The 16,990-nt window shown below is 44.8% G+C and overlaps 2 protein-coding genes across 3 annotated transcripts in view; one reads left to right on the top strand and one right to left on the bottom strand.

Annotated features, from left to right (window-relative positions):
* ift140 (intraflagellar transport 140 homolog (Chlamydomonas)) overlaps window positions 1–16,990 on the bottom strand; it is a 47,308-nt gene that overhangs the window by 5,491 nt on the left and 24,827 nt on the right. For both annotated transcript variants that reach the window (XM_070448330.1, XM_070448331.1), the window contains exons 19-20: window positions 2,026–2,203; window positions 1,456–1,646 (exon numbers count right to left, since the gene is read on the bottom strand). In XM_070448330.1, the coding sequence (XP_070304431.1) occupies window positions 1,456–1,646; window positions 2,026–2,203 (369 nt within the window). The remainder of the gene's footprint in view (window positions 1–1,455; window positions 1,647–2,025; window positions 2,204–16,990) is intronic.
* tmem204 (transmembrane protein 204) lies at window positions 3,386–15,585 on the top strand. The gene is made up of 3 exons (XM_024007249.3): window positions 3,386–4,667; window positions 5,430–5,585; window positions 13,119–15,585. Exons 1-3 carry the CDS (start codon window positions 4,373–4,375, stop codon window positions 13,361–13,363), a joined length of 696 nt encoding a protein of 231 aa, XP_023863017.1. The 5' UTR covers window positions 3,386–4,372; the 3' UTR covers window positions 13,364–15,585.

The raw sequence follows: 16,990 nt of genomic DNA, 5'->3' as shown, positions 1-16,990 counted from the left end.
GTATTCAGACCCCTTGACTTTTTCCACATTTTGTTACGTTACAGCCTTATTCTAAAATTGATTAAATAGATTTTTCCCTCATCAATCTACACACAATATAATAATGATGACATAATGACAAAGCAAAAACAGGTTTCTAGAAATTTTAGGACATTTATTACAAATAAAAACAGAAATATTACATTTACATAAGTATTCAGCCCCTTACTCAGTACTTTGTTGAAGCACCTTTGGCAGCGATTACAGCCTCGAGTCTTCTTGGGTATGATGCTATAAGCTTGACACACACCTGTATTTGGGGAGTTTCTCCCATTATTCTCTGCAGATCCTCTCAAGCTCTGTCAGGTTGGATGGGGAGCATCCCTGCACAGCTTTTTTCAGGTCTCTCCAGAGATGTTCGATTGGGTTCAAGTCCGGGCTCTGGCTGGGCCACTCAAAGGACATTCAGAGACTTTACCCAAAGCCACTCCTGCGTTGTCTTGGCGGTGTGCTTAGGGTCGTTGTCCTGTTGGAAGGTGAACCTTCGCCTCAGTCTGAGGTCCTGAGCACTCTTGAGCAGGTGTTCATCAAGGATCTCTCTGTAGTGCTGAAGAGATGGTTGTTCTTCTGGAAGGTTCTCCCATCTCCACAGAGGAACTCTGGAGCTCTGTCAGAGTGACCATCAGATTCTTGGTCACCCTGACCATGGCCCTTCTCCTCCGATTGCTCAGTTTAGCCGGGCAGCCAGCTCTAAGAAGAGTCTTGGTGGATCCAAACTTTTTCCATTTAAGAGTGATGGAGGCCACTGTGTTCTTGGGGACCTTCAAAACTGCAGAAATGTTTTGGTACCCTTCCCCAGATCTGTGCCTCGACACAATCCTGTCTCGGAGCTCTACGGACAATTCCTTCGACCTCATGGCTTAGTTTTTGCTTTGACTTGCATTGTCAACTGAGATCGTATATAGACAGGTGTGTGCCTTTCCAAATCATGTCCAATCATTTGAATTTACCACAGATGGAATCGAATCAAGTTTCAGAAACATCTCAAGGATGATCAATGAAAACAGGGATGCAGCTGAGCACAATTCCGAGTCTCATGGCAAAGGGTCTGAATACTTAAGTAAATAAGTTATTTCTGTTTTCATTTTTAATACACTTGCCAACATTTTAAAAAACGGTTTTCGCTTTGTCATTATGGGGTATTGTGTGTAGATTGATTACATTTTTTGGGAAATGCATTTTAGAATAAGGCTGTATCGTAATAAAATGTGGAAAAAGGCAAGGGGTCTGAATACTTTCCGAATGCACTGTATATCTAGTACAACAATAGGCTGTTATTGCAAAGTTCAGGTGAAAATGTGAATGCACTGTAGAAGCAGTACTGATTTGCTGCTTGGTTCAAATGCTAAGTGTCAAATTAAATGCGAACATATCAAATGTTAACAGTTACAGCATCAGTGCTAAGCTGGCTCTTACAACACGAGGGCCATGCTCTTGTCTCCGATGGCCTCCAGGTATTTGGCATAGCTGTAGTAAGTGGTCCTGAGGTGGATACGGTCGTGGGTCTCTGCTGTCTCCACGGCCTGCTGCCACTGGCCAGATGCCTGGTAGAACTTGTTCAGGAGGTCGAAGCGCCCGCAGCTCTTATACAGCTTCTCTGCATCCTCCTGTGGACCAATGGAAAATAAACACTTAAGATTAGAGGAATTATCCCTGGGTAAGAATTTCTTCTGTAATGATGACTTTACATACAGTACACATGCAGTGTGTTGGTATGGACAGATATACTACTAATGACACAAAAGTGGTAAGTCCTCCATAATAGCACGTACTTACTAACTACACTATTACAGGGTAATCACATAGGTAATTCTACTGGTACTAAGTGGCTCTATATGGTAATGATAGTATTGAACAACCTATAATGTACCATTATTTTACTCTATGTACCAAGTATGACAATACCTGGCTAAGGTGATTAATTCAAAATGAAGTGAAGCCACCATTATCTGCTATGATCACCTACTGCTTTGTTGGCTTCCTTACCAGCATGCCCAGTTGAAGGGCCAGTACTGCTACCCTGGCCTCCAGTTCAGGCTCGGCCTCGGCCTCCCGTAGCGCCCGCGCTGCCCTGGCATTACCCATGTTGCCCAGACACACCCGTGCCACGTCCAGACGCCGGTTCTTCACACACATCCTCGCCATGTTCTCCCATACTGCCTCACTGCAGAGAGAGAGGAGAGAGACATTTTGTTTGAGTATGTGGTGCTTTGTAGCTCAGTCGGTAGAGCATGCTGCATGTAACGCTAAGCTGGTAGGTTCGATTCCCGGGACCACCCATACGTAAAATGTATGCAAGCACAACTAAGTTGCTTTGGATAAAACCGTCAGGTAAATGGCATATATTACGTATAAGGTGTGTGTGTGTATTTGTTTCTCACAGACAGGATAGGGAGACATTTTGCTTGATAAAGTATAGTGTATGACTAAGATAAGATCAGAATCCATAATGCAATAGGGAGAATAGGAAAACACTCGATTAGCATCGGAGAAAATAAAACATTGTAAACCACTTCCTTCGTGATTCAACGACATTCAGTAAAACGTTGAAAGTATTTGTTATAGCTATTTGATTTCTTGCATATGCATGTTAGCCACTGATGTCTGGCACAAGAGAAGCTAGTCTTCATACACACTGCCTAGGCTCCACTTTCAACATCTAACCCAATCAACTCCTCTACATTTCTTCGAAACTCCTTTAACACGTAAACATTTAAATCACAGACATTAGTATTCTGTACGTGGGAATCCCGACCCAGAACTCAGGGCAGGAAGCCAAACCTGAGAGGTATGCTTTTTACAGGGGACTAGGCATAGGAGAATAGTTGCAGGGAGATCCAACTCACTCTCACACTCATTCTCGACCCCCCCCCCCTCAATCGTCTCTCTTTAACTGATACAGATGTGGGGTGGTTATTAAAGTTAGGCAACAGTAAATTCCCGGAATGTTTAGGGGCCCTGGGAGTCACTGGCAGGGAAAAAGGAGGCCACGCTCGCCTTGCAGAGACCCATGTTATATAGCACTGCTCGGCACTGGCAGCCAAAAGCCTGCTCTCTATGGTCACAGACCACACAAACACAGCCCCTCAAATCCCCACGGATCTATCAGTCTGTGAATCCACATCTTACATAGACGTTTCAGAGCCAGAAAAATAACTATAGTAACCATCAGAGAGGGAGTGAGTGAGTGAGTGAGTGAGTGAGTGAGTGAGTGAGAGTGAGAGTGAGAGTGAGAGAGACTGCGACTGCCTTTTGCCCCCCTCCGACCTTTTTCCTCTCAGGAAACCCATCCTGTTGCTGGTCGGACAGTGGGGGCCAGTGTGTTTGTCATTGTCACACACACAGAGAGAGAGGAGGAGCTGCAGCAGCTAGAAAGCCCCGTAGGCTCTTAGGGTTGAAAACACTCCCATTCGTCGTCTCTGAGTGGGTCTCAGGAGCGCACATTCTCACACAGAGTGAGGGAGGGAGTTGTCTGGTCAAACCTGTTGCAGCCACAGACTAATATCTCCCACCCTGAACCAACACTTCACACACACAGAGACAGAGAGACAGCGCGAGAGATAGAGAGAGTGAGGGTCAGAAGAAGACTCTCCCAGTTGACAAAGCCCTTCCTTGGTTAAGCCTCAGTGAGCCGCCAGTGAGCCACTGGCCCTTAGCAACACGATCCAGAGGATCTGCTCTGCTGCTCTACTCTGCGTCTCCACTCCCCCGCCACCCCTGTGGAGAGTTTGAAGAAGAAAAAAACAGAAGAAAGAAAGAAACTGGGGGAGCGGGGGAGGCAGACGCCTACACAGAGAAGAGAAAAGCTTGAAACAGCTGCAGAGAACCAACGGAGAGGAGGGCAGCAAATAGAAATCAGACGAGGGGAGAAAAAGGGTAATAAAAATCAGTGGAAAAGAGACGGTTGAAGAGACAATCGTGGAGCGAGGTTCGAGAGCGAGAGCCAAGCTGCAGCCAGTCACCAAAGCCAGTGGAATGGACCTCGACGTCGGTCGGATTAACCCACGCCTGCCCACCGTGCATTCCGAGGAGGAAAGCTGAACCAACTGACCTCCACCCCCAAAAACTCAATGAGGATGAAGCTAACAACATGAGCTGAGCTAACAACACAACAATATGCTAACACGTTCCTGTTTTTCTTCAGCAGTGTTACTGCCTGGGGTTAGCATTAGCCGCTAGCTGACTGGCAGTAGAAGAGGAGGAGAGCCGGGGGCCACCGAGCATCGCTGGTGTTGCTGCCCAGGAGAGGCAGGGCAGTGCAGGAGAGGACCAGAGGGGCGACGAGAGGGCGGTGGGGGAGGGAGAGGTGGCGGTGGTGGTCGGGCAGCGGCACATGGCCGTGCAGCGGCTGGTGACGGCGGCGGTGGCGGTGGCCCTGCTGTCCCTGGTCCTCAACAACGTGGCGGCCTTCACCCCCAGCTGGGTGCTGCAGGCCCTGGAGGATGGACGCAAGCGCAGCGTGGGGCTGTGGAGGATGTGTCCCGTCATGACTGGAGGAGAGAGGGGCCGGGATGAACACGGTGTTGGGGGGTCCAATAGGAGAGGTCAGGGGTCTCAGAGGCCGTGTGAGGACCTGGGCTGGGGCTCGGAGTTTGCAGGCTACCAAGAGTCCCGCAGCACCGTCAAATGTAAGTGGAATGACATGTCCGATGTCCGTTTCTTAATGTTCGCTCATTATGATTATTACTATATATATATATTTTTTTTTACATAGGCCTAGTTCAGAAACTAGGAAAACGGCAATATAAAAAAGTAGGTGCCCTGGGAATGAAGCTCAGACCAGCAGATCGTTGACGATGCCATAAAGCAATTGAATGTTACGTAAACTTTTGTGCATGGAGATCAACAACGATCATGTATATCACCAAACCAGACACAGCAAGATGCTAAACCAAGTTGTTGACAGTTGAGGAATGTGATGCAAATAAACCAGAAACGGTCAATCTCATTCAGTGAGAACTGATGGCTGCCTGGGCTGTATTGGACTGATTTATAACATACACTGATAAGAAAAACAAGGTACAGTTCAAATTCTTACTATCAAGGCTCGATTGACTGGTTATGTCAGGTTATGACGAAACGTTGGTTATTAGGTTATTCAAATATTGCATCTGAGCTCCTAGAGTGTGTGGCTCTCCTTTCCTTTTCCAAGGTTATGACAACAGCCTTTCATTCGATATCACAGTACGACACACAGCAATCTCAAATCAACAGGTCATCACAGTGACTTGTCAAGCAGATGGAGTGTCTCGGTCTATAGTTTGAGCTAAAAACTTGCACAACTCACATGGATCCATCAATAACAATGTATCAATATGTCCGTAAACCTGACGTCTTGGCCAGAGAGATCATCCTAGAAACGTATCCCCCTCTCTCTGCCCCCCCCTCAGTGCAGTTTGACATGATGCGAGCGTGTAACCTGATGGCTACGGTGGCACTGACGGCCGGGCAGCTCATCTTCCTGCTGGGCCTGATGGAGCTGCCCTTCGTCACCCAGGACTCCCAGTGGTGGGAGGAGGCCATCGCCGCACTGTTCCAGTTGGCCAGTGAGTACCATACCAACCTAGTTAGAGTTATAGTCTGGGAATCTGCTCAAATGTTTTATATTTACTTATTGATTCTTGAAGAATAACAAATCCAAGAATGTGGCTTTAATACACTAACCGCAGAACAAGGGGCAGAGTGTTTATAGCTACATATAGCCTACCCCAGTGTCGGCAACCTCTGGTTCACAGACCGCCCCTGGTTAGCCGTATATGATTTTGTCAGTTGTCAGGTACTAGTTGTAATGTAAGAGGTCATTCAAGGAGGCAGAAAGGACCCTAGCTTGCCAGTCCCTTGCAAAAAAAGGTAGACTAGCATATACAGTATGTATATCTGTGGCTCTGAGATGGTGCACAAATAAACTCAGCAAAAAAAGAAACGGCCCTTTTTCAGGACCCTGTCTTTCATAGATAATTCGTAAAAAATCCTAATAACTTCACAGATCTTCATTGTAAAGGGTTTAAACACTGTTTCCCATGCTTGTTCAATGTACCATAAACAATTAATGAACATGCACCTGTGGAACGGTCGTTAAGACACTAACAGCTTACAGACAGTAGGCAATTAAGGTCACAGTTATGAAAACTTAGGACACTAAAGAGGCCTTTCAACTGACTCTGAAATACACCAAAAGAAAGATACCCAGCGTCCCTGCTCATCTGCGTGAACGTGCCTTAGGCATGAGGACTGCTGATGTGGCCGGGGCAATACATTTGCAATGTCCGTACTGTGAGACGCCTAAGACAGTGCTACAGGGAGACAGGACGGACAGCTGATCGTCCTCGCAGTGGCAGACCACGTGTAACAACACCTACACAGGATCGGTACATCCGAACATCACACCTGCTGGACAGGTACAGGATGGCAACAACAACTCCCAGAGTTACACCAGGAAAGCACAATCCCTCCATCAGTGCTCAGACTGTCCGCAATAGGCTGAGAGAGGCTGGACTGAGGGCTTGTAGGCAGGTCCTCACCAGACATCACCGGCAACAACGTCGCCTATGGGCACAAACCCACCGTCGCTGGACCAGACAGGACTGGCAAAAAGTGCTCTTCTCTGATGAGTCGCGGTTTTGTCTCACCAGGGGTGATGGTCGGATTCATGTTTATCGTCAAAGGAATGAGCGTTACACCGATGTCTGTACTCTGGAGCGGGATCAATTTGGAGGTGGAGGGTCCGTTGTGGTCTCGGGCGGTGTGTCACAGCATCATCAGACTGAGCTTATTGTCAATCTCAACACTGTGCGTTACAGGGAAGACATCCTCCTCCCTCATTTGGTACCCTTCCTGCAGGCTCATCCTGACATGACCCTCCAGCATGACAATGTCACCTGCCATACTGCTTGTTCTGTGCGTGATTTCCTGCAAGACAGGAATGTCAGTGTTCTGCCATGGCCAGCGAAGAGCCCGGATCTCAATCCCATTGAGCATGTCTGGGACCTATTGGATCGGAGGGTGAGGGCTAGGGCCATTCCCCCCCAGAAATGTTCGGGAACTTGCAGGTACCTTGGTGGAAGAGTGGGGTAACATCTCACAGCAAGAACTGGTAAATCTGGTGCAGTCCATGAGGAGCAGATGCACTGCAGTACTTAATGCAGCTGGTGGCCACACCAGATACTGACTATTACTTTTGATTTTGACCCCCCCAATTGTCCAGGGACACTTTATTCAATTTCTGTTAGTCACATGTCTGTGGAACTTGTTCAGTTTACGTCTCAGTTGTTGAATCTTGTTATGTTCATACAAATATTTACGCATGTTAAGTTTGCTGAAAATAAACGCAGTTGACAGTGAGAAGACGTTCCTTTTTTTTACGTTTTCAAGCAACCAGATGTTACAGCCTATCCAACACCTAGAATAGAGAAAAAAAACAGAAACTAACAAGCCTGCACATGAACACTGCAGACAGCCAAGTACAGTCGGTCATTCTATGTGAAAATAAAAAGACAAAAATGCTAAACACAGGTGATGTCAAAAATCCTTTCTTCAAGCGATCTTTCTGTGAAATAGAACATGCATGGACATTTTGGTGTCATTTTCACATGGAATGATCCAATATCAAACACTACAGAGAGAAACACACTTGTTGAGACCTGCAGACACCAGCAAACACCTAAACATATGTGAGGCAAACTTTTCTTACCCAGGGACCCGCATCCAGACAAACCAGCGACCTCCATCATATGTTAGCAAAAAAGATAATTCACGTCTTGTCTTATCATCCGGTGAATAATAATGGCAAGTAGAAGTAGTCAACATTTTAAAATGAATAGATTTGGAAGACAGTTTCATTATTTTGACCTCATCACAGTTCATTGGAAAGAGGAAGTGTAAATACTATTAGCTATAAAGGCATCTTGGCGGCAGGGAGAAAATGTTGCTGTTGTAAAACACATTTTCTGCAATTCTACACATTTTTCCATTGAGCTGAGAAAATGTTGCAGTTTTGAAGCAAATTTTCAGCAATTCTACATAGTTTGGCATGGAGCTGAGAGACAATTTTGCAGTTTTAAAGCTTATTTCTTGCAATTCTGTGCATTTTGCCATGGCTAATGCTGTGTTCCTCTGCTCAAAAATAACAAAATCAAATGGGCATGTGCTCTGAATGCCCGTTTTTAAAAATGTTCAATTCTCCCAAACTGTGTAGCTTTTATTTGATTGTTAGTTCTCAAAGATGGTATTATACAGATTATATAGTTCAAAATCTTTTCTGCATGCTTTCTATCTAGTTTTGGTCGTTTAAGATCCTGAAATAGTTTTTCAATCCTGAAAATTACTACTTACACAGCCCGCCTAAGAGTTTTCTATAGTTCAAGATTTTGGCATGGACGCAGAGACATAAAAATAGTATCCACGATGGTATTCTGTTGCAGCTAGCGATATTCATATATATATTTTTTTTTACATAACCCCCCCGCCACCCCCCCCCCAAAAAAGTATAATTATAATTGGCGGACCCCCTGCATAGCCATAGGTTGAAAACCCCTGAGTTAGAGAACCACACTATAAAATACCTACTGCCCAAAGCAAGACACCAATGCACTACCAGATATAAAGTGAGACTACAGGGGAATCTAAAGTGAACGAGCAAGTGTCTAACTCTTGAGTTCAACTTTGAAATGTTCAATAGTGTTCATCACTTTCTGAACGTTCCTCAGATCTAAAAATGGTCACAGTGTGTTGCTAAGAAACAAAAGTCGCTCGTTCCCCAGTGCAACACATAAGAGAAACCCATGGAGCTTTGAGGCTTGGCTAGAGAACAAAAAATAAACAAATCCAGAGAGACTAAACAAACCAAAAACCCTAAAAAGGATCAGCTGTTATCGTTCCAAGATGTAATTTTCTTGAAAAGTCAATTAAAGAGAAGGACCACCAGGAATAGCAATGGAAAGGAGGAGGGGGTGAGGGCAAACCAAGACCCCCCCCCCCCCCCCSCCATTCATCCATCCCAGAGGGCCGTGTGGCAGTGTGGGCATGGCCCTGTCCAAGTGCCCATTGGGGTGGCGGGGGGGTGTGACGTTGTCACGTTGTGTTGGGCTCACATCTTGTTGTTTAGGGATATCAGACCCGGTCAGTATTGTGGCACAGCGGGGGCAGCATCTAAGGGTCTGATGGCTAAATATAGCAGGTGGTCGGTGCGGTCTGGTGGGCCGGCCGGCCGGAGCTGCAGCGAGCCAGGGAGCGACTGTCGGGCGCCAGGATATCCCTGCTCAGGACAAGGAAATGCCTGCGACTACCTGTTATGCAAACCCCAAGCAGTGGAGGAAAGAGAAGGGAGCGGACGCAAAAGACAGTTCGACAGGCCACTGAGTGTGTGTGTGCTGGAAGGGCGGGTGTGCGCGCGTGTGTATTGGGTTGGTCGGTACAAAAACGTCCTTTTATACACATCGCCGTAGGGTGGGAACAGCTGCCGTCCAGATAAGCCTGGCCTAGCTTTTATGCCTGTGTTTAACGAATGTCCGGGAACAGGAGCAAATAAAGGATCCCCTCTATCGACATGAGATAAAATGCTAGCTTCTTCGGCACGCATCGCTGGGACTTTTATCTGAAGGTCTTAGAAGGGACCCACCCAAATCATCCCCTTCCAAAAGAACGTGCTGAGCCAAACTATTGTTCGGCACACAAGGACTTGTCTCATCAATGCGTGAGATGTTAATACAATGGCAGAATAATTAGGTATGGATGGATATTCAGGACGGTTGTCAGGAGCTGTTTTCAGCTGTAAAAAAACAAAAACAACAGCCCGTCTATTATAAACCCACATGTTGACATTAATAAGAATAGTGACATGACTAATGAGTGAGAGAAATACAGAAGCACCTACTTCCCCCAGATAAAAATACCCGCTGCTGGGAAAAAATTGCATCATCCTTTGTACTCATATGCCACTATATGAAGACTAGACCATATTTGGACATCAAGAGTGAGCAGAATATAGATGACTTGGTGAGGACTTCAAGGCAGTAGAGATAACAATGGTTCCTAGGTTTCAGTGTTCCCAAGGCTTCTCATTGTCTTATTATATTTAGCTGTTACTATATTGACCATGAAATAAGAGACTATATGGAAATACAAACAGCCAGAGCCAAGACCTGATTTGACAGATCTTGACAGTGATTCAAAAGGCAAGGCTAGCATACAGTATATTATAAAACAGATGGTTTGGATCCTGGATGCTGATTGGTTGTTACCCATTAGTTATTCACAATAATCCATGGGTAATGTCCGTTAACAGTTACATTTGAATAATCAATGCACATCCACTGTCCCACAGCCCAGCCAGGCAATTCATAATCTTCATCTCCACCACTGGAAAAAATAAATAAACATCTTGACATTATTTATAATATATTGAACACCAGCAGACTTAGTGATTTCCCATCACCCCCATTGCCTTCACTTCCTGAGTTCGGGCCAGTTAAGTAGACCTCCACCGCTCAGCAGTTCCTCTCCTCCCCCACTGAGAGCCAGTGAATGGGCCTCTCTCTCTCTCCGCTGTGAATGGGAGTTATATTTACGAGCAGCCAGTCTTTCTCGGGAAAGAATGCTCTGTTTTCGGGATGTGCCAAAAACCTCAGCTATCACATGCAGACGGTGGGATAACAATATCCAATTCCACCCAGCGATATCTCAACACTGGGTTCAGCAGCAGGTCTGAGCTGTGGCTGAGAGTAACACTGGCCTGTTTTCAACCCCTGAGACTGACGGGCTCGGGAATGTGCGACGGAATGTAGAGAGCTCTGCGTGAGGATCAAGAGGATCAAAGGTGAAGGGTTAGAGATTCACGTGGGTTTGAGACGTGAATTTGAGATGGGGGGGGTGGGCACAGCTGGCACCAAGCCCAAACTGTGGCCTTGGCTATTGTGTCTCCCATACACAACGGGGCAATGGCATCTCCAAAAAGAACAATACCAAGGGAAATATGTGCTTCTTTCTGGAGGAAGAGAAAGGCAAGCCAAAAGCGATAGGCTTAAAAAGTCAAGGAATTTGAACACTGGGACCTCTTAGGCTTGTGGGTGACTTCACAGCACAGTTGAGTGCACCGCGGATTAAGCTGAGGGCATTTAGTGGGCTGGTGGTCATACCAATCATTCTCTATTCATTTAATAGTGCTAAGTCATTCAGGTATGACATGACTACTAGTTGTCCTAGTTTAAGAATGATAATAGATTAATTGGAAGGACAAGCAGGAAGCAGTAAGCTCAGTGAATTTCCAGGACCTCGTTTTATTACAATGAGATAAGAATGGGTTCAGTCAGTGTCTTTCAGGAAGGTTGTTGACAGTCTGACTGTGTCAAACATCCCCATATGCTAACCTGAAGCGGGGGGTGTGGAGAGAAGGGAAGGAAGGAAGGATGGAAAGAGGAAAAAGAGGAAGGAAGCCCGACAGATTAGAATGTGCCAACAAATAAAAGCCATTCACACGGCTCACATAGCCTGGAGCCCGGGAACTGGGGAGGAGAGGCTTTATGATTTTTTAAATAAAAATGAGTCAGGCAGGTTAAACACACAGATGGCCAGACAATCACTTGCACACAAGTTACATACTCAAATGCAGACACATAAGGAACATAAACACACACACACACACACACATATATTAATCACACACAGGCATATACAATTACCTAGTAACAAACTCCCATAAACAAAGATAGGCGTATGGATCGGAATCACCCATACAGAGAGAGCCATATACAGCCAAACTCTCACACAACATTTAAATAACGCTTGTCCGGCACTGTCACTGGCCAGCCACAGGAAACTGACTGATTCATATCCTAATGGACCAACATCCCCTTTTCCAGCAAGTATTTTTGGTGCCTTTATTTATACCAACTGTTGATCGGACATGCTCCCAAACGAGTGTTATTGTTGAACTATTGACTGGCTCCAGTCATCACTTAAGTCTGGGAAAAATGGAGTTCCTCATTGAGATCTAGGCTAGTGATCAATCCATTGTGGGTGATGGTTAATTTTGGTTACAAATCAAATGTTGTCATCATACTTTGTGGGGGGACAGGGTTGGTTGGGGGAACAGGGGTAAATTCCCCACCTTGGTTTTGTCACCAATTCATATCCAAACCTTAAAGCTGAAATCCTTAACTGGTGAAAGTGCCACATCCGTTTGGGTTAATACAACAACAAAGAAGTTACTGCAAACAACAAACACAGTTTTCCCCCTCTGACATCATTGCACATGCGATAGGACAGCAGAATATTCACAGCATTTTTTTTTTTTTTACCGCGCTGCCCAATGCGCCTCTCCTTTGTTTTCACCAACAAAACAATAACAAAGGCGTTGGGGCGAACAGTGGCGCTGTTTCCCTTAATGCGGATTGTATCTTGATGAACGTTTGTTGATGAACAGTGATATAAATGGCTCCTCTCTTTTTTGCGATCTTCCATGATCATGGTGACGTAAGTTACAACAATATGTTTTAACGTTACATCAATAATACATTAGAATGGCTTTCAAACTTATTTGGATAGCTTTTCTGAGAAGAATGACGATGATATTTCCTTGCGTGTGTCCTTTGATGCTGAAATCTCAGTAGTCCTTCCAGATAGGAAACCTTTAGAATTCAAAGACCACAAGCAGATCACCTTCTGGGCTTAAAAGCTCAGAGAATTTCTAAGCACAGCAGGCCAATATGCAGCATGATCTACCTGTATAAAACGTTCCTACTATTATATGGTCATACTCAATATAATAATTGGGACCAAGGGTCATGAGGCTTCCTATATTCATCCCAGCAACTGATTATCCCCCATAGATTTGTATTGCCCCTCTACCTGTGATTGCTATATTGTAAATGTTGACTAGAACGAATTGTGAGGATTTTAGTAGAGTTGGCAACAGTGAGATGATGATATTCTAAATCCCCTCTCCATCAACTGCACCGTTAAAGAAATTCAATTGATTCAATTGTTTGAGATGGAGACCAAATACACAAGAGATTTGTCTCTCTCTGGTTTGAATGACTAAGGCCTCATTGAATTAACCTTTCCCTAACGCTCTCCCTCCCCAGGTTTTGTGCTGGTGATCGGCTTGGTGACGTTCTACCGGATTGGCCCGTACACACACCTGTCCTACTCGTGCTACGTGGACATCGCCGCCTGCTTATTGGCCACGCTCGCCGCTGCCATGCTCATCTGGAACATCCTGCATCGCCGCGACGACTGCCTCACACCCCGGGTCATTGTCATCAGCCGCTCGCTGGCGTCGAACTTCCACCCACGCCTCGACAACGACTATGTGGAGTCGCCCTGCTGAGCCCCCCCGAGCCCTGACTCTTGAACCTAACAGAATAGACAATGCTCTGACAGTCTCTGCATATTTTCACCCAAACAGGTGCCTCAATTAATTACTCTACAGAAGACACATGTTTTGTCGTGGCTCTACCACTGCTGGTCTAACATGATTTCACTGTTGTACAGTTCTACATCTTCGAACTTCGTGGCTTCATCATTTACAATGACCAGTGGAACTCAAATTTTTCCCTGGACTGAGTAACGCTCCTTGATGCAAGGATAGTTTCTCCATAAAACATCCAGCTAACACATCTCTAAATCTCAAAAGAATTCTGAATGATTAACAACATGGCCAAAAGTATGTGGACACCTGCTCGAACATCTCATTCAAAAATCATGGGCATTAATACTGAGTTGATCCCTCTTTTGCTGCTATTACAGGCTCCACTCTTCTGGGAAGGCTTTCCACTAGATGTTGGAACATTGCTGCGGGGACTTGCTTCCATTCAGCCACAAGAGCATTAGTGAGGTTGGGCTTTGATGTTGGCCTGGCGATTAGGCCTGGCTCGCAATTGGCATTCCAAATCATCCCAAATGTGTTCGATGGGGTTGAGGTCAGGGCTCTGTGCAGGCCAGTCAAGTTCTTCCACAACACTCTCGACAAACCATTACTGTATGGACCTTGCTTTGTGCACGGGGGCAATGCCATGCTAAAACAGGAAAGGGCCTTCCCCAAACTGTTGAATAAAGTTGGAAGCAGAGAATTGGAAGCAGAAAATTGTCTAGAATGTCATTGTATGCTGTAGTGTTAAAATTTCCCTTCACTGGAACTAAGGGGCCTAGCCCGAACCATGAAAAACAGCCCCAGACCATTATTCCCCGCAGTCCAATGGCGGCGAGCTTTACACCACTCCAGCCGACACTTGGCATTGAGCATGTTGATCTTAGGCTTGTGTGTGGCTGCTCGGCCATGGAAACCCATTTCATGAAGCTCTCGAGAAAAACAGTTATCGTGCTGAAGTGGCTTCCAGAGGCAGTTTGGAACTCGGTAGTGAGTGTTGCAACTGAGGTCAGACAGTTTTTACGCACTATGTCCTTCAGCACTCGGGGGTCCCGTTCTGTGAGCTTGTGTGGCCTACCACTTCACAGCTGAGCCATTGTTGCTCCTAGATGTTTCCACTTCCCAATAACAGAATTTACAGTTGACCAGGGCAGCTCTAGCAGGACAAACATTTGACAAACTGACTTGTTGGAAAGGTGGCATCCTATGCCGGTGCCACGTTGAAAGTCACTGAGCTCTTCAGTAAGGCCATTCTACTGCCAATGTTTGTCTATTGCATGATTGTGTGCTTGATTTTATAAAATTGTCAGCAACGGGTGTGGCTGAAATAACCAAATCCACTAATTTGAAGGGGTGTCCACATACTTTTGTATATAGTGTACGTAAGTCAGTTTTAAAACCATAAACTGCAGTGTTTCCCCTATATGCAGTGCACCGCCGCTGCTAAACCGTAGCCACCACTTAAAACAATTATATTAAAATTAAATTAAATTAAATTCTAAAAACAGCTAACTCAACCACCCCTGCTGAAAAAACTCCTAGGGGAAACACTGAGCTGTAGTGAATTTTTCGTTTCAGTAGACATGTTGTAGTAAGCCAATTACTCCAAAGTGTGCTTGAAGGTTTGTTTGACCTGGAATTTCCTCAGCAAAACTCCATGAAAACGCCCTGTTTAGGAAAAGATCAAGCTGGATCTTGACATGTTTTGTTCTTAGAGCACTTACAGTATGTAATAACATATACTTCCTGCATATTGTTTATATTATTCTTAATATTAAAAAGAGATTTAGGTCTACCTTAATCTTGAGAACACAATGTTGTCAAGTGCAGTGTACGTATGCACAAAATTGCACATCAATTCATTCTATCCAAATCACCAAAGGGTGTTTAATGGCAAATTGTATTTGRCATTAAAGAAGACTATTTTCAGATCTTCAGACCTCAGGACATTGATGATTTCAGATTTGCCCAACAGACATAAAGTAAATACCATAAACATTCAATAATCTGCTCGCTTCTGGTACATGTACTTAAATTAATTTTATACAGGTGTATTAAAATATTGCTATTATATTGCTATTATATCATACTGCTGAAAGGAAATCAGCTGTTCGTGGAGTTGTCACTTTCAAGCCAGTGAGTGTGCATGAAAATAATAATAAATAATACGAATATTACAATAATGTGTGGTATTGTCTTTTAAATTACTGTTCTATTGTGTGTGATGTCTAAGATTCATATATACAGTATATAAAACAGTATATATAAAAAATATTGCGTTACCACAAATAAATAAAATATATATATATATACACAGCTGAAGTCGGAAGTTTACATAAACCTCAGCCAAATACATTTAAACTCAGTTTTCCACAACTGTGAGAGCCGGAATTCTTACTGGTTGGTAGGTGATCAAATACTTATGTCATGCAATAAAATGCAAATTAATCACTTAAAAATCATACAATGTGATTTTCTGGATTWAAAAAAAAGATTCCGTCTCTCACAGTTGAAGTGTACCTATGATAAAAATTACAGACTTCTACATGCTTTGTAAGTAGGAAAACCTGCAAAATCGGCAGTGACTCAAATACTTGTTCTCCCCACTGTATATATATATATTTTTTTTAATGTTTTATTTGTGGTAACAATATTTTATATTTTACACAAGTGAAAAACACATGCAAAAACCGATATAATTTAGAGTTTAACTGAAGTTGGTGTTAGCTGTGACAGAAGGGAGATTCGATGTTTCAATGTACGTCATCAGCAGACCCTAACTTAAGTCTGCTAACACTAGCTTTTTATCAAAATTCCATGTTGCCTAGCATTGCCAACTATCAATGACGACAGAGCATTTTGGTCAAGGAATGAAATTCTGATTTGTTTTGGTTCGATTAGTTTGTTTTGGTTCAACCTATGATGTCAARCAGTCAGCTGTCAAAGCAAAAGCTGTCAGTGAAAACATGTAATAATGACTGCTGCCCCTGCCACACCTTGCCGCCCACCCCCTGGCTTCACTGCCCTGGCTGTGGCCACTGTGGCTGCCCCTGCCAAGGTCATACCCCGCATGACTCGCAGAAGACCACCAGCCTTTGCTGACCCCAGAGGCTGCTTCTACGGCTGGCCCTGGAATGGACGACCCTCTTGTCACGATTCTATACAACATGCACCTGAGAATCTGCACCCAGGTGAGAACACATGATACTTGTTGGATATGACCGAAGTGTGATTCTGATGCGTCTTCTTAATTTATTAATATAGTTACAGCAATACGTCTCCGAGCATCTTTAAAAGGATCATCGGTCTCATTCTATTGCTCTGTTTTCCTGTTCTCTCGGGAGAAGGAGAAGGCCGAGCTGAAGATGAAGTGCTGTCAGCTCCACACTGAGTTGCTGAGGGAGGAGAGGGCTGTTCAGAGGGCAGAGGAGTGGGTCCGCGAGAACCAAGACAACCTGCCCAAGCTGGAGAACATTCTCCTGGCTAAGGACGAGAGGTTGAACCCAATACACTGGCTCACTGACGACCGTCATTGACAAGACAGAGGAGCTGCGGCCCAAGGAAGAGGCGCAGTGGCTCATCCAGGGA

The sequence above is a fragment of the Salvelinus sp. IW2-2015 genome, linkage group LG18 (assembly GCF_002910315.2).
Source record: "Salvelinus sp. IW2-2015 linkage group LG18, ASM291031v2, whole genome shotgun sequence".
Lineage (NCBI taxonomy): Eukaryota > Metazoa > Chordata > Actinopteri > Salmoniformes > Salmonidae > Salvelinus > Salvelinus sp. IW2-2015.
This window is presented reverse-complemented; position numbering and strand designations above follow the sequence as displayed.

Bases quoted from the DNA above. Each gene is read 5' to 3' on its own strand.
- tmem204 (XM_024007249.3), top strand. From the start codon at position 4,373: ATGGCCGTGCAGCGGCTGGTGACGGCGGCGGTGGCGGTGGCCCTGCTG. The intron at 4,668-5,429 runs GTAAGTGGAATG...CCCCCCCCTCAG, and splicing joins GTCCCGCAGCACCGTCAAAT to TGCAGTTTGACATGATGCGA. The intron at 5,586-13,118 runs GTGAGTACCATA...CTCCCTCCCCAG, and splicing joins CGCACTGTTCCAGTTGGCCA to GTTTTGTGCTGGTGATCGGC.